This window comes from Lithobates pipiens, unplaced genomic scaffold (assembly GCF_037356315.1).
Source record: "Lithobates pipiens isolate NorthernLeopardFrog02 unplaced genomic scaffold, aLitPip1_a1.2 Scaffold_25, whole genome shotgun sequence".
Lineage (NCBI taxonomy): Eukaryota > Metazoa > Chordata > Amphibia > Anura > Ranidae > Lithobates > Lithobates pipiens.
Window position 1 is genome coordinate 167271403 of NW_027507787.1, and position 21161 is coordinate 167292563.

Here is a 21161-nt window from a genome sequence, read left to right on the forward strand (position 1 = left end):
CATTGCAGTCTATGGCACTCAAGTCACATGAAACCTGTACCAAAGTAGTGCAGGAACCTTTTTAAAGCCTTTAATGTAAAGTTTACTACAGCTGGCGAGTGCAAAATCGAATGCAGCTGTGCATGATAACCAATCAGCTTCTAGGTTTTTCTTCTTTTTTTTATTTGTCAAAGGTTCATTGAACACGCTGAAGTTAGAACCTGATTGGTTTCTATGCACAGCTGCACCAGATTTTGCACTCTCCAGTTTTAGTAAATCTCCCCCAAAGCTTCTTTAACCTCTTAGCGCCAACAGAACACAAGTATGTGTCCTCTCAGTGGGTGGGTGTTGTCACTGAGCAGCAGCATATTTGCACACCACATTGCAAACACAGCTGTGCCAAGAGCGCGTGGCCTGGCACAGTTATCAGCGGCCAACAGAAAGCTCCCAATCGCTGCTTGTGATCGGGAGCTTTCCGATCATGTGACCGCCATGACAGCCATAAACCCTGTCTAAAGGGCCGGGAGGCTTCGCTGCCAAGGGGTTAATGCCAGATAAAACATTACTTTACCAAGACAGCCAAATGAGGACAAGTGGAAAGAATAATGGGCTAATTAAGATACGAGTGCCAACATTATGAAGTACAAGAATGAAAGCCAATCTCTGACAATTGACGCATTTGCTGTCAGTTATGAAGGTGAAGAAAACTGGCATGATAAGAACGGGTATGGGAACAGACATGTGGCCTGACAGAGGTGATAAAAATGTGTCCATGCAATGGTTATAATGATGAGTTCAGAACATAAACTCAGAAACTTAACATGAAGATCCTTCTCCTCCTCGCCATCCTTGGGCTCACTGGTATGTATGACTCCAAGGTCTTCTTTATGTCAGGTGTTGCATATTTTAAATCTGATTCAATGGTTTATCTTATTGATGTTACTTATTGGTATTTGGAGTACCCCAAAGCACCCTCCCCATGTTGAGGGCATGTGGCCTGGTACGGTCCAAGAGGGGGAGTGCTCTCTCGCCCCCTCTTTTCCTGCAGCCTGCCAGGTTGCGTGCTCGGATAAGGGTCTGGTATCAATTTTTGGGGGGACCCCCACACCATTTTTTTAAAAATGTTGGCATGGGGTTCCCCTTAATAGACCTGAAGGGCCTGGTATGGAATTTGGGGGGACACCCACGCAATTTTTTTTTACATTTTGGTTCAGGGTTCCCCTTAATAGTCATACCAGCCCCAAATGGTCTGGTAATTGACTGTGGGGGAATCCCATGCCGTTTTTTTCAATGACTTTTATGTTTATTGCCGGTACCGACAATTCATTATAGCCGCGAGTACTTTTAAATGACTTTTTTCCTTTAGAAATGTAATTTTGCTCTCCGACTGTTCTATAAACGGGAAACATGTGCCACTTTACAGGCATACTATAGACACCCCCCAGGTATGAAATTTAAAGCAATATTTCACTTTTATTGTTTCACTTTAAGCATTATTAAAATCACTGCTCCTGAAAAAAACTGGCATTTTTACAACTTTTTTTGCATTAATACATGTCCCCTGGGGCAGGACCCAGGTCCCCAAACACTTTTTATGACAATAACTGGCATATAAGCCTTTAAAATTAGCACTTTTGATTTTTCCCATAGACTTTAACGGTGTACGTGTGTTCAAACAAATTTTTTTCCTGTTCACATTTTCTGCTGCGAACCGAACCGGGGGGTGTTCGGCTCAACCCCACCATTGAAATATTTTTCATGTCTTGGGGAACCCCTGCAGAAACCAATTTATTGGGAGTTGGGAGAAATGCCCCTTACATTGCTGGCCAGTGGGAAGAATGGTCCCCTTGCAGTGGTGGTCAGAATGCCACCCTTACAGACAGCTAAATAGATCATTGATATCATGCCGCTAGCTCTGCCAAGTGGTGCTGGAAACTAAACTAAGCAGACACCATCAGATGGGAAGTCAATCATCCAAAGCTCAAGGAACTCTCAGCAACATCTAGAAAAACCCTAGGGTTCCACAGAACCCTGGTTGAGAATGGGGGTTCTTTAAAGCAAGGTTTGGGAAGGGCAGAGTTTGGATACCTGACCTGTTAATGATTAATGGGCTAATGGGAACCAAAAAGCCTTGCCTTATATTCTGTAAATACAACCATTCTTGTACTGTATTTTGCAGTTCCTCCTCATTTCAGTTACGGAGTTTTATATATCAGATTAACAATTTTGGCAAGCAATCCCCTTGCTAAATGTGCATGCTTTAACATCAGGAGTGACAAGACTCTTTTGAGCTTATTGAACTCAATGGGGAAACACATTAATAATTTACAGTAAAGGAACATTTGGACTGAGCTTTGGGTTGAATATCTTATAACTTTTGGATGTAGACTCCTATGTAGAATGTCTTATAGTTTCATGAATATCCCTATTCTATAACTCTAGTTCTTGAGCTTTGGATCAAGTAAGGATGAGTTGGTGCCCCCTTTGAGAAGAACCTATAAATCCCAATATGGTTTCAATGTGATTTTAATAAAAATGTAAAACATACAGTCCTCCACAATCCCCACCACTTTTCCTTTCCTAACCCCTCACCCCGTGCTTCCATAACTCCCTTGGCCTTATTGCTAAAAAACCTACTTATTCTACCTTAACCCCGCATTTCTTTTACCCTTTCAAACAATTACTATCCCCCTCAGATCTGCACTACCTCCTCTAAAACCAACCCCAACACTCAGAATGTATTTTCTTCAAAGAAGAATTCCAGGTATGACATATTTTACATAGCTACATTGGTCCAGATTGGACCAATTTAACTATATATACCATATAATGTGGGATCCCTCTAGAATAGGGGTATCAATCTCAATTTAATTGCGGGCCGCAGTAGCATTGGTTGCCCTCAAAAGGCCAGTTGTATCTGTAAGATTTGATGTCCAGGCCCCTTCTCCCTTAAATCAGATGTCAAGAGTTCCCCGCCCTCCCTTATATCACAGTGCACTCTCCTTACCGTGTGCTGCTACCTGGAAAGTTGAAAGTGCAGGGTCTGGAGAAGGACCAGAAGAGGGCTGGAGTCAGCTGCCATGGCCTGATGAATGCTGAGACGAGGCAGTGCTACGGCTGCACAGAGAGGTGCAGGATCTGTAGGAGGAGTGCTGTCCTCTTCTCTGCTGCCAACTGTTGAGATGTGGGGGGGGGGGCACAGAATCTGATAGAGGATTTCTGTCCTTCACTCTGCTGCTGACTGCTAAGACAAGGTGGCGTTGGAAACGAGGGGGGTGGTGGGCCAGATTTGGTCTGCGGGACTTGTGTTTGACACATAAGCTCTAGAAGCTGGAAATCACTAAAGAACTACTCCAAAGATCTCCACTGGTGCCTGGGCCCCATGCCCAGCATATGCGCCATTCAATGAATGTTTGCATCTTTTTAATGATTGCAAAGCATTTTTTGGTTGGACAAGGTGGAGAGGTGAGGTGGTGACTGAAGGGAAAGCCATGATTCAGCTGTAAGAAAGGTTGAATGCATTCTTATAGGTTATGACAGATAAGACTATTTTAAAATTTGTTGAATCTCTACAGCTGCAGTCCCCATCAGTGATGATGATAAGATTGTTGGTGGTTACACCTGCCAGGAAAGCGCTGTACCCTACCAAGTGTCTCTACATGTTGGATACCATTTTTGTGGAGGGTCCCTGCTTAGCACCTTATGGGTGATTTCTGCTGCACACTGCTACCAAAAGTAAGTAATATGGTTAATGGTAGTCAAATGTATAATCTTTAAAAAGCAGGTTCCTAATCCTAATTTAAAAAAAAAAAAATTCATAGTTTTTTTGTACCAAGAATAAAAATATTAGTGTATCGATAATTATAATTAAATTACTTTTTTGAAAAAAACAGTACATCAAACAATAATAAAATTACCACACACAATACGTATAGGGCTATCAGCCATAACCCTGGTATTTTGTTTTTCAACCGACAAATCTGTTTCTCATAAAAGCTACTGGATCACTTTAGAAGCATAAAGGATAGATTTGAAGACGTATAGACCCCAGATCTCTCCCTAAAGAGGACCTGTAATTTCTTATTTAATAGGAATAAAGTGAAAAAATTAAGCAAAAAATATATAATGTGTATAGAATATATAGAATATGTAAACTGTGTTTGCACCACACATTTGAGCTTTCAACGTGAATGTTAGAGCGAGAGCAATAATTCTAGCACTAGACCTCCTCTGTAACTCTAAATAGGAAACCTGTAAAAAATTTCAAGTGTCACCTGTGGAGATTTTTAAGTAGTTTGTCGCCATTCAACAAGTGTGCACAGTTTCAAAGTATGACATGTTAGGTATCTATTTACTTGGCGTAACATCATATTTTATATTTTACCAACAAATTGGGTCATATTTTGGGTGTTTTTTTGCATTAAAATTAATTAAAGTGTTGCCATTTTATTCTCTAGAATCTCTGCTAAAACTATATATATAATGTTTGGGATTTCTACATAATTTTCTAGCAAAAAAATACAGATTTTTACTTGTAAACAAAAAGTGACCTCTGTCAGGTTATTATTGCTGACTGTGTCTCTGGAAGGGGGATTCATCCTCTCTTTATATCCTAGTGGCTATTGTCACCAGGACTGAAAATAAGAGAAAATCTAAAAATGGCAAGTTGTCCCCTGAACAAAAATAGAGGGGGAATCTACCAGTATGGACGCTGTTTAACCACTTTAATGTCAGCTGTTTAACCGATTTTATTCCAGGCACTTTTCCCCTCTTCCTGCCCAGGCCAATTTTCAGCTTTCAGTGATATCACACTTTGAATGACAAATGCGCAGTTATGCAACACTGTACCCATATGAAATTTTTATCATTTTTTTTTTTTTTTACACAAATAAAGCTTTCTTTTGACAGTTTTTAATCACTGCTGGGTAGTTTTTTTTTTTTTGCTAAAAAAAAAAAAAACTTTCTCTTAGTTTTTATCAATAAATTAATTAATAGTAAAAGTAATTTTCTTCCTCACTGATGTGAGCTGATGAGGCTGCACTGATAGACACTGATAGGCTGCACTGATGAGGTGCCACTGATGAGGAGGCACTAATATGCAGCACTGATGGGCACTGATAGGTGGCACTGATGGGCTCTGAAAGGTGTCACTGATAGGTTGCACTTATTGGCCGCACTGATGAGCAGGCAGTGATGGGCACTGAACGGCAGCACTGCCTTGCATCACTGATGGGCACAGATTGGCCTCACTGATGGCCGTTAATTGGCATTACTGATGGGCACAGATTGGTATCACTGATGGGCACATATTTGCATCAATGATGGGGTCATACTTGCATCACTGCTGGGTACTGTTGGGGCTTATCTATAAAAGTTTCCCCTGTGAGGAAATGCCACTGATCGGCTCTCCTCTCCTCACACTCTGTCAGTGTGAGAGAGAAAAGGCCGATCACCGGCATGTCCTTGTTTACATGTGATCAGCTGTGATTGGACACAGTTGTCACATGGGTAAAGATCAGCTCTTTACAGAGATTGGGGTTGCGCCATAGCCATACATGATATAGCGCGCCTGCGATCGCTGCATTCTGCGCCCCCCCCTGTGTGCACGCATGCGTGGTGAGACTAAGGCGACAACATATGTGTCAGACGTGTTCACAGAACAACAGACCATCCTGCCTGCCATCATTTGTCCATCTGTGTGGGAGGTAGCTAAGAAAGGAATTCGTTCATTTTGAAGAGATTTTTTCTCACTCATGTCTCCAAGGTTTGGTTCAGTAATGCCCTGTACACATGGTCGGACTTTCCGGAAAACTTTCTGGAAAATGTGCGATCGGATCTTGTTGTTGGAAAATCCGATCGTGTGTGGCTCCATCTGACTTTTTCCGTCAGAATTTCCAACACACAGAGTTTGAGAGCAAGATCTAAAATTTTCTGACAACAAAATTTAATCGTTTCAATTCTGATCGTGTGTAGACAAGTCCAAGGGACAAAGTGCCACCCATGCTCAGACGAAAGCTATTGGCTACCGGCCCATACATGTTGTACGTCACTGCGCGTTCAGAACGATAGAATTTTCCGACACCTTTGTGCGACCGTGTGTATGCAAGACAAGTTTGGGTCAAAATCCAACGTAAAAAATCTGATGTTTTTTTTCTGTCGGAAAGTCTGACTGTGTGTACAGGGCATTAGGGTTCAGCAAGCATGAGTAAAGTTTGGGTGCTGAATCCGAACCCCATTAAATGGCCCATGTGGCCATATTTTGGAAAAGATGTCAGCCCTCTATCCCCACCCCCTTGCTTACATGGATTGGGATTACCAGCCATGTAAGTAAAAAGACCAGGTGATTTCAGTGGTTGGTAAGGATGTGGCAGGTATAAGCACCCACTGCTTCTGTAGCAATCATTGACAGCAAGAAACTGTAACGTTCATCCATGCCAAACACCCTAAACTTTTGGCATTTGGATGAACCTTTGATTTTTCCATGCCAACATACATTGCACAGGCATGCTCTTCTGTTGTCCTGGTCAGTAAGCCGGTTCAGTGCAGCAAATGTATGTATATTGTATAGTCGAAGTGGCTAAAAGAGGATTGAGGAGATCAGCAACACCGAGATGCGAAAAATTATTTAAAAAAAAACAGACAAAAGAGTCTATGGGGGTTATTTACTAAAGGCAAATCCACTTTGCACTACAAGTGCACTGAAAGTGCACTTAGAAGTGCAGTCGCTGTAGATCCGAGGGGGACATGCAAGGAAAATAGAAAAAAGCATTTTAGCTTGCACATGATTGGATGATAAAATCAGCAGAGCTTCCCCTCATTTCAGATCTACCCCTCAGATTTACAGCGACTGCACTTCCAAGTGTACTTGCAGTGCACTTATAGTGCAAAGTGGATTTGCCCTTCATAAATAACCCCCTATGTGTCAATATCTATCAATAAATCAATCAATCATGTGTATCTTGAGAAAAAAGTTGCTTGAATTATGAGTAACAATATTGATAAATAGACCCCAGAATGTCATCCTATTGACAGCGGGGACATCTTAGAGATGCAGACATCCTAAGTGAGGTTCCCCCACCCTACTGGGTGATTGGCTAAGCTCTATTTGTGAACTCCCAAGTGGGGTGACAGCTCCTTTCTTGGGGTGCATTCCATCACGATAAGGCATCTCTCTATCTGGTGATCAGCAAGCCTTACTTGCGATTATTTTAAGTAGACAATCTTTTTGGAGGAGCGCTTTCTTGCATCATGGTCGCATAAGGCTATATTTCAGCCCTGGGTGTATGTGCCTTAGGAATACCTAACATTCATCTACTATTTGGGGCTCCTCCATATTGTAGACATCTATAATTGAAGCTTAATTCACATGACCAGGGTAGTCTAAGGGCCCCCACTATTACCTGTTGCCCATATACTCCAACCTCCACCCCCCATGTTATTCCATAAGTAAGAGACCACACCTTGCTTGGAGTAAAATGGCCACAACAGCCTTTATTACAAACCTCAAAAATACTCCAACCAAAATATATATAAATATATATAAATATATATCTCCATAAATATATATATATAACCAAGAAAATGTGCAATATCAAATGTACTTGTAAACATAAACATATAACCAATAACACACAAACATGCCCGGTCTGGTGATCTCTGACGGTGACCCATAACTTTACCAACCAACAAGTCACTGCGGTACCCACTTCCCACTTCTCCAGGCCTCGAGCTGTGACCGCTCGGAGACAACCTCCGCAGTGACAACCATACCGGTATTCCCTCCAACGTTCAGGAATACACCGGAGGGACCCATCTTAGCAATGGGCCCCCCACCCCATATCAGATGACTTCTGATTTTTACCGCCAACCGTCAAAGACCACCAGACACACACCGCCAGCATCCAATTCCGACTCCACCGCTGTCATGACATGCGATCCACAGCACCTGCAAGACAAAAAAACAAACACAAGAACCAAAAACCCATCTGAAAAAGTAGGGAGGGAGGGTGGGACAACTGCCTCCTCTCTGTTTCCCCTCCGACGAACTGGCTCAAAGCTCCGCCCCCTCCACCTTTTAAGCCGCTCCGCCCCCCTACAGCAACGGACACTCCCAGCTCCTCCTCCCAGCTTCTGCCTGCAAATTAACCCCCTGCTGCCCTATCCATCCCTGTCATGCCCGGTCCTCCGTTATCTTCCTTGCAGTCATTGCACTCCGGGCCTCACTTGACCAGGGTAGTCTAAGGGCCCCCACTATTACCTGTTGCCCATATACTCCAACCTCCACCCCCCATGTTATTCCATAAGTAAGAGACCACACCTTGCTTGGAGTAAAATGGCCACAACAGCCTTTATTACAAACCTCAAAAATACTCCAACCAAAATATATATAAATATATATAAATATATATCTCCATAAATATATATATATAACCAAGAAAATGTGCAATATCAAATGTACTTGTAAACATAAACATATAACCAATAACACACAAACATGCCCGGTCTGGTGATCTCTGACGGTGACCCATAACTTTACCAACCAACAAGTCACTGCGGTACCCACTTCCCACTTCTCCAGGCCTCGAGCTGTGACCGCTCGGAGACAACCTCCGCAGTGACAACCATACCGGTATTCCCTCCAACGTTCAGGAATACACCGGATGGACCCATCTTAGCAATGGGCCCCCCACCCCATATCAGATGACTTCTGATTTTTACCGCCAACCGTCAAAGACCACCAGACACACACCGCCACAGCCCACAAGGGTGACTACCTTACCCTTGCGGGCCACCCCACACCCGCAACGCCCTTCGGATGCCCTCCTGCAGACCCAAGGACCACAAATCAATCCCTACATCAGACAGATGCACCCCATCCCGCCTAAGGTACATGCCCACATTGCACTCCAATTCCCGGTGGCGAACCACAATCCCGCCTTGCCTGGCCACAAAACGCCCAATAACCTTATTGACCCGAATGCGGGTCTTCTGGATGCTCGACACCGAACGAGCCCACCGCCACGCCGTCCGCGCCACGATGTCCGACCACACCAGTACCGTACCCGGAAAGCGGGAACGCAGCCGCAGAAAATCAGACTTGATCTCCGCCAGCAAGTCCCGGATCTTCACGACCCCCAGGTCATTCCCCCCGCGTGGATCACCAACACCGCCGGGGGACCCCCCCGAGACACATGTCTCTCAATCTCCGACACCAATCTACCCCAGCGCAGCCCAGGGACGCCCAACCACCGCAAACACGCCTCCCCCCTGGAAATCCCCAGCTGCCTGCCCTCCGGACGCTGATCTCCTCTCCTGGCCCCCCAACACACGTAGGAGTGGCCCACGATCCAGACGAGGCGAGCCGTACCTCCATCTGAAAGAAAAAACAACAGTGTAAAAGCACCCCAACCCCCAGCAAACAAACCCACCAGCAAAAACCCCCAGAGAAAGGAACAAAACAGCGAGCTTAACACAAAGTCACACACAGTAACATACCAACATGAAAAGAGAACCATACCCGCAACCCCCGCACAGGCAGTGCAGTAAACCCACCAAACTAAATCCCGTGCCCGTCCTATGCCGGAGTTCAAACCCCTGTTAGTTTTTTTTTTTTTTTTTTGCAAGAGCACAACTACAATTAAAGTAAAACCAAGTGCGGCCTGACGTAAGAACGAAAACGCCGCGACTCCCATCTCCCAATCCTGCGAACCGCAGCCTCATCCAAACCGCACCGGGCCGCCTCCGTGGCCGCCCCGATCCGGAACGAATGGGATGCAAACTCCTTCCCAACCAGGCCTATCGCCTGTAAACACTTACGAAAAACCAACACAAACTGGTATCTCGACAAGAAGGACCCTTCAGAGTGACACAGGAATGGTCCCTCCCCCCCCAACACGGATTTCGCGAAAATCCCGCACCGCCGCCACCGGGCACACCCCCGATCCTGGTAGAGCAAACAGCGACACCAGCACCCCTCTGCCCAGCTGATCCGTCTTGGACCTGCGCAGCCAGAGGCCAACCCTGTCCGCCCCCAAGCGCACCTCCCCGTCAAACAACCCCCCGGCCACGTGCTTAGACGGGCTAACCAACTCCCCAACGCGAAAAGCCCCATAAAACGCTAAAGAAAAAGCAGCCCGAAACAATCGCACCTCATACTCCGAAGAACACACCACCCCCAACTGAGCACAGATCGCCTGCAAAATAGCAAACGTCACTGGCCTCCTCGTATCCTGAACCCTGCATCGCCTGCGATAACCCTTCAACGCCTGACGCACCCAAAAATCCTTCGTCCAGTCCTCAACCCGCAACAGCTTAAACAAAAAGGCCAAACCCGCCAACTTCCGACCGATCGCAGAGACCGACGCCCCACCCTCCATATTCCGAGCCATAAAGTAGATTACTAACAACCGCCAATCAGCGCCCTGATCGACCACCCCCGCCTCCCGAACCAGACCATACCATTCCGACCAAACCTTTGAATAGGCCAACCAGGTGGGCCCACTCACTGACCGCCGAATCCATCCGGCCGCGACTCCAATGGCAGCTTCCAGATCCACTCCGGGCACGGCGCCCCGTCCGCCTCCGCGCCCGGCGCCAGCTCCCGGAACCGGTCCCACTGAAAACGAGACAGGGAGTCAGCCAACTCGTTTTCAACGCCCGGGATATGCACAGCGTAAACGAAGACATTAAGCTGCAAACAACGCAGGACCAACTGTCGCATCAAACGAATAACAGGAGGGGAAGAAGCCGACACCCGGTTCACCACCTGCACCACCCCCATGTTGTCGCAATTGATGCGCAACTTCAAATTCCGACATTCCTCCCCCCACAGCTCCAAAGCCAACACAATCGGAAACAGTTCCAACAGGACCAGGTTGCCCAAGAACCCCGCCGTCCGCCAAGCCTCCGGCCAAGGCTCCGCACTCCACCGTCCCCGGAAAAACGCCCCGTAACCCGAGGAACCCGCCGCGTCCGTAACCAAGTCCAAATCAAAGTTACTGACCGGGCCCGCCATCCACATGGCTCGGCCATTGTAAGAAGCCAAAAATTCATGCCAGACCCGCAGATCCTCACGATGCTCCCCCCCCAGCCGTATAAAGTGAGTAGGGACGCTGACCCCCGCCGTCGCCGCCGACAGCCGCCGGCAAAATATCCGCCCCATAGGAATAATTCTGCAGGCGAAATTCAGTTTACCCAAAAGCGACTGCAAGGTCCGCAACTGGACCTTACGCCGACCCTGAATCTCCCGAATCTCCCGCTGCAAATCCAACAGCTTGGCCTCTGGCAGCCGACACTCCATCGCCTGTGAATCAATCACGATTCCCAGGAAACTCAGTTCAGACGTCGGACCCTCCGTCTTATCAGCCGCCAGGGGAACCCCAAACCTGCCCGCGATGTGCTGCAACGTGGACAACAAGATCGCACACACAGCGGAGGCAGGGGGGCCCACGCAGAGAAAATCATCCAAATAATGAATGACCGACTCCAGACCCGCCGCATCCCGCACCACCCATTCCAAAAAGGAGCTAAACGTTTCAAAGTACGCACAGGAGATCGAACACCCCATCGGCAGGCACATGTCGACAAAGTACTCGTCGCGCCAGCAGCATCCCAACAGCCGAAAGCTATCAGGATGAACCGGAAGCAGCCGAAAAGCCGACTCCACGTCGGCTTTGGCCATCAGTGCCCCACGCCCATACCGCCGCACCCACCGGACCGCGGCGTCAAAGGACGTGTAAGAAACAGTGCACACCTCAGGGTCGATGAAATCATTCACCGAGCCCCCTTTCGGAAAGGACAGGTGATGAATGAGCCGAAACTTCCCTGGCTCCTTCTTGGGGACCACCCCCAAAGGGGAAACCACCAAGTCGGGCCAAGGTTTTTCCGCAAGCGGCCCCCACATGCGCCCCAACGCCACCTCCTTCCGCAGCTTCTCGTCCACCACCCCTTGACGTTCCAATGCCGACTTCAAATTCCTGGCAACCCGCGGTACCCCCGGCAACGAACACGGAATCGGAAAGCCATCCCGAAACCCCGCCTCCAACAACCGGGCCGCCGCCCTATCCGGGTACCTACTTAGAAAAGGGAGCATCCTTGCCAGCATCACTGGCGTCCTCCCTCTTCTGAGCGGCATCCCCGGCCCGCTTCCCTTTCCGGAAACAACGGGACAACGCGTGGGCCCCACCGCAACCGGAACACTCGTGCTTGAACTTGCACGTGCCCCCGAACTTGCAGGCACCCTCGTTATATTGCCAGCAAACCCCCCACTTTTTTCCGGCCGACAGTCCCGAGGTAGGCGCACTCCCGGCCCCCCCCTGAAAAAAACTGCGGCGCAGCCCTCGCCGAAGACATCAGCCTCATCCACAGGCTGATGTCCTTATGGTCCCAACGCAGTTCCGGCCGCACCGCCTTGCGCTGCCGAAACTGCTCGTCGTACCGGAGCCACGCCACCCCCCCATACGCCCGATGGGCTTCACCGATCGCATCCATGTAACAGAAAATCGCCGAACAATGCTCGGGGCTTTTCTCACCGATGACACTCGCCAAGATGGCAAACGCCTGAAGCCAGTTGGAGAACGTGCGCGGAATCAGCCGATACCGCCGCTTCTCTTCGTCCTCCTTCTTGGAATCTTCGGGCTTGACCCTATCCAAGTTGAACTTCTCCAACGGGAGAAGCGAGAAAATCTCCACAAACTCCCCCTTCCAAATTTTTTCCCGGACGTCCTGTTTCAAATGAGCCCCCAGCGGGCCCTCAAAACACACGTAAACCTCGCACCGCGCCGCGTCAGCCAACCGCACAATGTCCTCACGCACAACCGCCTCCTTCTTCCCTCCGTCCGCCGCCACTGGCGCTGACGCGGGCGCCTCAGGGGCCACCGCGGGAGCTGCCACGGCGGCCCCCAGGGCCGTCTCCGGCACCTCCGCCGGGGGACCCCCCCACGGGGCAACAGGCGGAGGGGCCTGTCCCCGGTCAAAGCGCCCAACCAACGCCCGCAGCCCATCCATCAGATCCCGCAAAGCCCCGGCAGGGTCCCCCCCACCCGTCACCCCCCCACCCGAGGCGCCCGCCCCCCCCAGCTCCCCCCCCACTGGCGGCACTGGCCACCCCACGCCCGCATGCACTCCCCCCAACAGGCCCTGCAATGCATGCGACAGTGCCAACGCATCAGGGGACTCACCTGGCGGCCCCGGGGCGTTCCTCACCGCCGGACCGGCGACAGCACCGCTAGGATCCAGAATTGCGTCCTCGTCCGAGACCTCCCCTTCCGAGCGATCCTCTGGTCCCCACGTAGGCGGGGGTGTAAGCCCCCCGGGGGAAGAGACCCCGGAGGCCGACGTTGTAGCCCGCAGGGGAGAAGACACACGCACAGCCGATCCCTCCGCAGCAGCCTGGCGATGTGGACCAGCCCTGCCAGCCCCACGTGCAGCAGACCCCCGGGCGCTCCCTGATCCACGCCGGGTAGAACAGCCCGCAGGCGATCCTCGCACCTGCCCGGGCCCTGTGATACCTTCCCTGTCCCGAGCAGCCGCAGCCAAAGTGGAGCCACCCCGAGCCGCCCTCCCCCCATCAGCAGAGCGTTCAGCAGCAACCCGAAGTCCACCCCCCCTGCAGGCATGATGGCTGCCCTCCCCCCCTCCGCAGAGCGTCCAGCAGAAACCAGCAGTCCACCCCCCCCGCAGGCAGGATGGCCGCCCTCCCCCCCTCAGCAGAGCGTCCAGCAGTGAGCACGGCATCTCCCCCCCCCGCAGGCAAGATGGCCGCCCGCCGTCCACGAGGCCCGCCCGCCCCTCCCCCCCCCCCCCGGGTACGCGGCGGGAAGGCCGCTCAGCACCCCCTGAAGTCCCCTGGGATCTCTTCGCCGGCGGGAGGGAACGATCCTCCCCGGGGCTGCGAACCAAACGAGGCGGCCGAGGGACAGGCCCGGGAGAAAAACGCGCCGGAGGCCTAGACCTCCGCGCGCGCGGCAGCATCTCACCACTCCGATCGTCCGATCCGTCCGTTCCGACCGCTCCCGCCAGTCCACCGATCCGCGCCCGCAGCCAGTCCGGTCCACGTTCCTCCGCCTGACGCCGCAGTTCCGCGAGTAGCCGGTCCACCTCAGACATCTTCAGAGGAGCAGCGAGACAACTGCCTCCTCTCTGTTTCCCCTCCGACGAACTGGCTCAAAGCTCCGCCCCCTCCACCTTTTAAGCCGCTCCGCCCCCCTACAGCAACGGACACTCCCAGCTCCTCCTCCCAGCTTCTGCCTGCAAATTAACCCCCTGCTGCCCTATCCATCCCTGTCATGCCCGGTCCTCGGTTATCTTCCTTGCAGTCATTGCACTCCGGGCCTCACTTTCCTACATCGTTATTTGGTCCCCCTTTGAACTAACATCTATGTATTTGATAGAGTAGCCATATTTTCTGGCTACCCAGGGAGGTGGGTTTTTTCAGCCCAGCATTGGGAGTTGGCACGCCATTGCCATCTGGCATCATCTGTGGTTTCTTCTTGGAATCCCTCCTGCCTTCTTCCTGGATTTGTCCCCACCTGGTTTCTGTCTTTTCGAGGTTAATCAGTAGCACTTACCCAGTCTGTCCTGAGAAAGCAAATTATTGCAAAATGTATTGACAAACATGCATGGAGGAGTTATGAACCTGACCTTTTGATAGTTATCCATACTGTCTGGTATATTGATGGACTTATACATGTATATATGATTGGATTCATGCCTTCATGACTGTATTTGTTATCTGTTGAACTACTGTTCAAGTAATGGGTATTTGTAGTGATTTTAATATGTATGTTTTTAATATAATTGTAATAAAGATTATTTTATTTATGTATGTACTGCCTCATGTTGTGCCCACAAAGCCTGCTATTTCTTTGAGAAACTTTTTTTGAACATATATAGGAATATTGAGGTCCGGCTTGGAGAACACAACATTGGTGCATTGGAAGGACCAGAACAATTTATTAAGGCCTCTAAAGCTATCAAGCATCCACAATATGATCCTAACTCTCTCGATAATGACATCATGTTAATTCGGCTCCGTAAACCGGTCAAGATTAACAGCCAGGTCAAAACTGTCAGCCTGCCCACTCGCTGTGCAATGGAGGGCACTCGCTGTCTGATATCTGGATGGGGGAATACGCTGAGTAGTGGAGGTAAGAAACCATATGGAATAAGAGATGGACTAACAGTATACATAAGTCTTCCTTAAACCTTGAAAAAATTCCTACTACTAAGTATTGTGTGTATAGCTCCTGGTACATTAGCATGGTGGTCAGTGAGAAGAGTGCTTCTTACAATGGTGGTTAGTGGGAATAATGTCCCTTATTTTGGTGGTCAGTGAGAAGAATATCCCTTACATTGGTGTTCAGTGGGAAGAATGTCTCTTACGTTGGTCGTCAACTGGAAGAATGTCCCTTAGATTGATGGCCAGTGGGAAGAATGTCCCTTACATTGGTAGTCAGTGAGAAGAATGCTACTTACATTGGTGGTCAGTGGTAAGAATGCCCCTTACTCTGAGAGACAGTGGGAAGAATGCCCCTTACATCGGTGGTCGGTAGAATGCCCTTTACATTGGTGTTCAGTGGTAAGAATGTCCCTTACCCTGGTGGACTGTAAAAAGAATGACCCTTACATCGATGGTCAGTAGAATGCCCTCTACATTGGTGGACAGTGAGAAAAAGTCTTCTTACATTGGTGGACAGTGGGAAAAATGGCCCCTGCATTGGTGGTCAGTGGAAAGAATGCTTCTTACATTGGTGGTCAGTGGGAAGCATGCCCCTTAGTCTGGGGGACAGTGGGAAGAGAGCAATTTACATTGGTGGTCAGTAGAATGCCCTTTACATTGGCAGACAGTGGGAAAATCCCCCTTATATTGGTAGATAGTTGGAAAAATTGCCCCTGCATTGGTGGTCAGTGGGAAGAATGCCCCTTACATTAGTGGTATGTGGGAAGAATGCTCCTTACATCGGTGGTCAGTGAGAAGAATGCTCCTTACATTGGTGGCCTATGATCAGAATACTCTTTACAGTGGTGGGCAGTGGGAAGAATCCCTCCATACAGATAGGTAAAAGTTTATTGATGTAAGTAGGTACTTATTTGGGAGACAAAATTGGTCATTGCTCAAGGTACTCGTAGCAAACTCTGAAAGACCCCTAGGGTTCCGCAGAAACTTTATTAAGAAAAGATAATGTGTTTTAAAAGGGCCAGCCCAGGTCTTACTGATCCTACAAACTGTAAACTCTTTGATTTCTTTCTAGGTAATTATCCTAATCTCCTGCAGTGCCTTCAGGCCCCCATTCTTAACAACCAAGTGTGCCAAGATGCCTATCCTGGGAAAATTACTGAGAACATGATCTGTGTGGGGTATATGGATGGTGGAAAGGACTCCTGCCAGGTACACAACAGACACAAAAGAAAATAGAACAAAATAGCAAAATTCCAATTCAAAAGATTTATTTTTTAGTTTTTTGCTGTTTAATCCATTGATCAGCTGATCTCAAAATAAAAATTGCAGTTTTGTCCATGTCCCCCATAAACTTACCGCTTTGCAATTCAGAGCCCAATCTCTTCCTCTTCCTGTTAGTGCAGGTGTCATGGAGAGTGGATCATAAAATAATTAATTAATCAATAGTCATCATGGGTTCACAGTACAATTATGCTGTGAACAGCAATGATGTAATTTCGTCCATGAAGCTTCCTTAATCACTGAGGGCCATCCATCACTGGAAAAGGTGATAGGGAAAAGAGAATCCTGTGCATTACAAGACTGGCCAGGAGACCCCACAGTGGATACATCAATGGATTACAGGTCATTACTCACAGAAGAGGTGCCATGGTGGGTCACAAAATGGCAGACTCAGATAAGTAAAATATGGCTTTGGATGGGTAAGAGCAGCGTAGGTAAGAAAATGAAAGGGCTCTCCCCAGATTTGCCAAGAAATACTGTAGGTGTAGAATCCCCTTGCTCTTGGGTGGCATATGTGGTCTCCCAGGTGGTTTGATGGGCCAACATCTAAATCTTAGGGTCTGTTTCTTGGCATTTGATTAAACAGAAATAAGTTGTGTGCCAGTCACTTTAGAGTCTTTACAATATATTGCTGAGCACATTGACAGGAGAAGGTTAAGGGGTGCAGGATACCCAAAAAGAACACTGATAGAGGATGGGTATTTTGAAGTTGCATAGTACTAGCAGACCCTTTAAAGGCAGCCTCTTGGTAATTACCGGCCCTGTAAGCAGATTATAACCCAGTATTTTAATTCACATTTTCTCTATTCCAACTGTCCCATATATTGTAGTGAAAGATACCTGGGTCTGTGGGCAATGATTCCTTCTTACAGGGTCCATATGACAGCTCTATATTGCTCCTCTGCTACACTGTTTGGCAAGAAGGTTCCTTTCCAGTCCAGATATCACGGTTAGGGGTCAGGCTCGGAGATCAGTAGCTATAGCAGAGAGGCTTCCATCGACCAGCAGGATAGGTATGCAAGCAGGTCACCCTGGCAGATGACATGGGCTCACCTGAGGTACAAAGTCTAATCAGTGTTAACCAGAGCTCCTGATGGTGTAGATGTGTTTTGCTGCATGTTAGTACTGGGTCAAATTCCTCAGGATCGCTCACCAGGAGGTGAACAAGCTGGGGTCTGGTCACAGATATAGCAGGTAGGGATCAAGCAGAAGTGTAGTCGAGGAACAAACCAAAGGTCGATAACAATTGGTAGCTGAGATGTGGATGGCAGCAGGAGTGACAAGAGTGAGATATTGACTGGATAGAGAACAATAATCTGGCAAACAGGAAGTTTCAAGGCATGGCTAAAATAGGAAGCTCATGAGAGAAGCAAAGGGCTCAAAGTTGAAGAGAAAAATGATTTCGCTGACCAGCATTCCAGCAAGAAGAGACATCACCAGACACAGCAGAGGTTGCAGGTTTAGACCCAGGTCCCGACACCAGATTTATTTCACGTATTCAATCCAGCTCACATTCTTTGTCCTACAACATATACTCCAAGCTTCGGTAAGGTCCAAGAGAAGACACCCTCTAAACACACATACTGCCCATGTACAGCCCAGGAAAAACAACCTGGAAAGGTGCCCCTAATATTTATAGTGTCCCAAACCATAACTGAACAAGGGTTTTAGTGGTTGGTTAAAACAGATGAATATATATAGTTTAGTATTCTTACTGTATTTACTGAAGCCTCCTTCCTGTAACAGACAGAAATAATGTCGGTGAAGGAATACCACAGCTCCAGGCACGTCCACCTGTAATACAGGAATGTAGGAAATGTGCTCAGCTCAAGTTAGCCCTATTATGCATCTCAAAGCAAGCTGGACCCATATTTAATCCCTTACATAGAGTATATTATATTTAAAGTAGCATAGAAGGTTTATGTAGCGGTAGGCTGCTGTGTTTGTTCATTACCTTTTGTCAGATGGCTCCGCTCCCAATCCCCCATGCAAGTACATGACACCAAACAGTCCGAACTCTGGATTTTATAATGCTTTATTCTGGGTATAAGTCGGTGGGCTAGGCAATAGAGTATATGAGATGTCCCATCTGACCCTAGTTTTAGGTCAAAAGGGTACTAATCGGTAGCCGTAGCATTTGTTAGTTAAATCCCTTCTAGCGATCCTTTCCTGGTTCCAATTTCTATCTCAGGTTGCACTTCCAATATGGACAGATAAGCATCACTCTGAATAATGCTGTGGATGTTGACCCCGAAGTCACAGGCCACACTGCCTATTTCCATGACTTATGTTGTCAGACTTCCCTCAGTCCTGGAAAAGTGCTTAAAACTGTTGTCCTTGGATACACAGCATGAAGTTATGGGTTATTCCTACTGGGTTGCACTCCCTTTGCTCTCTCCCAATCAACAGTCAATGTTCTACTCACAGAAAGTCAATTCCCAGTTTTCACCTTCTGCTTAGTTTCTACTTCTTCCTCCATGCTATCCAGTACATCCCCACATGGGACGCCCGGTCTTCCTCCATCGCTACATGTTGACTTCTCCTCCAGGGGCCAGACTTCGGCCTCCCTCCATCTATCCGGCTCCAGGATCTCTGAACTCCCGGGCCTTCAAGCCGCCTCCCAGAGTCTCCGGGATCTCTGAACTCCCGGGCCTCCAGTCCTGAACCTCTGGACTTTGAACTCCTCTCCCCCCAGAGCATGTGACACCCTCTTTTTACCTCCAATTGACCATAGAAATAAATCATTGGTCAATTCTCTCACATGGGTTTCCTGCCACTCAGGTCTTTGTCCATCCTTTCTTTCCAGCAGAATCTACTGTCAAGCAGAGTAGGTATCCCTGAGCCCAAGAGTAGGCGACCACACCCCCTTCTACTCTGACACTACCATCCCCAAATAAACAACCAGGCCTAGTAAAGAATAAGACCCTAGCTAAATTTACCTGTCTCTATATCCTACACTATCAAAAAAACACCAATAAGCACCTACCTAAAAGTAGAGGGCGCTACACTTATGATTAAGCACTATTGATCAAAAAATGTGTTAGCCCTATGTGTTTCACTGCATCATGCCATCTTTATTATTATTCTTTCATAAAGGCAGTTTATAACGGAGTTTATAACGGAGTATGGTCCTCCACAAATTTCTTTGTATGCATCTCAGAGCATGCCCAGAGCAGTGTTATTCCTTCTTCAACATTACTGCTGTCTGTTACAGGACGAAGATTTCAGTAAATTTGAGCTTTGAATATTTAAGTTTCAACCAACCCTTGAGAATCTTCTTCGAAGGTATGGTTTGTGGCATTATATATATTCCTGGCACCTTTCCAGTGTGTTTTCCTGGGCTCTACCTGGTCAGGATGAATGTTTAGAGTGTGCCAACCCCTGAGGCCCCTGTTCAAAGGTATGGTTTGTAGCATTATGAATATCAGGGGCACCTTTCCAGTGTGTTTTTCTGGGCTCTACCTGGGCAGAATTTGTGTTTTGAGTGTGTCAACCCCTGAGGCCCTTGTGCTTAGGTATGGTTTAGTGCATTATAAATATAAGGGGCACCTTTCCAGTGTGTTTTCCTGGGCTCTACCTGGACAGGATGTGTGTTTAGAGTGTGCCAACCCCCAAGGCCCTTGTTCAGAGGTATGGTTCAAGGCATTATATATATTAGGTATTCTCATTTATCCTGGTCATGGTATATCTAGTAATAGTTAGTTGCATCAAACTGGAATTGTTCTGTAATGTTGAAGACGTTTCATCCCCAAGCCACTCGTTTATTTATAATGAGTGTCCTGGGGTATTTTCCTGACACTCATTAGAACTGAAGAAGAGACTTGGATAAGCTATGAAATGTCTTCAACATTACAGAATAAGTCCAATTGAATGTGACAACTGCAGAAAATGGCAGAACTATTCAACCCACTGAACTCAGGGAAGACCTGCAGAGCTCAAAAATAGTTAAATACCAGCTAAGGCTAGTTACTGCCTAGCAACAGTACACTAAATCTGATTAGTAATACACCTGCATAGGAAAGGGTTCATGTATAGACTTAAAAGAACACCAATCATAGCTCAGAGAGGTAGGTGAATGGTGGCTTATCCATATCTTCCAGTCACTTTTAGATTATCCAATGGGAAAAAAAAGTGCCCCCCCTCCCCCCATTATTTGCTGTCCTACCGCTGCTAAAACAGTTTATGTAAATCAAGAACTCAGTAGGTTGTTGCAGGCAATGAGTGTATTTTGATTCTGTTATTTATTTCCCCCCAGGGTGACTCTGGCGGTCCTGTGGTTTGCAATGGAGAGCTGCAGGGAGTTGTATCCTGGGGTTACGGCTGTGCCTTGCCCGGATACCCAGGTGTATACACCAAGGTGTGTAACTACTTGTCTTGGATTGAGAACACTATTTCCAGCTAAATGTGTCAAACCAACACAGCAGAAAAATGTCAGCATGTTTGTGAAAATTGCAATAAAAATGATTCTTGAAATCATATGGTCTCATTTGAAGTCTATTTCCCATTATTGTTAGTCAAAATCATCTAAGCTCTAGAATCACTAAGATCTTCATTTTAAAGACCCTTTAACTATTTATCAAACACTGAAATGCTAATAAAAATAATAATAAAATCTAAATGTTCTAATTATTGACCAGTCTGCACAAAATGTTAAATTACACAGGTCTGTTAAAAAAAACAAAAAACGGTGTGAATGTCTGAGCATTCAAAAAGAAAGGTCGCA

At 47.7% G+C, this 21161-nt stretch overlaps 1 protein-coding gene across 1 annotated transcript; it reads left to right on the forward strand.

The window, feature by feature from the left end:
* Positions 1–791: 791 nt before the first annotated feature.
* On the forward strand, positions 792–20840 carry LOC143930637 (anionic trypsin-2-like). The gene is made up of 5 exons (XM_077455132.1): positions 792–840; positions 3555–3714; positions 14872–15125; positions 16230–16366; positions 20694–20840. The coding sequence occupies exons 1-5, from the start codon at positions 801–803 to the stop codon at positions 20838–20840; spliced, it is 738 nt and encodes a 245-aa protein (XP_077311258.1). The 5' UTR covers positions 792–800.
* Positions 20841–21161: the final 321 nt, after the last annotated feature.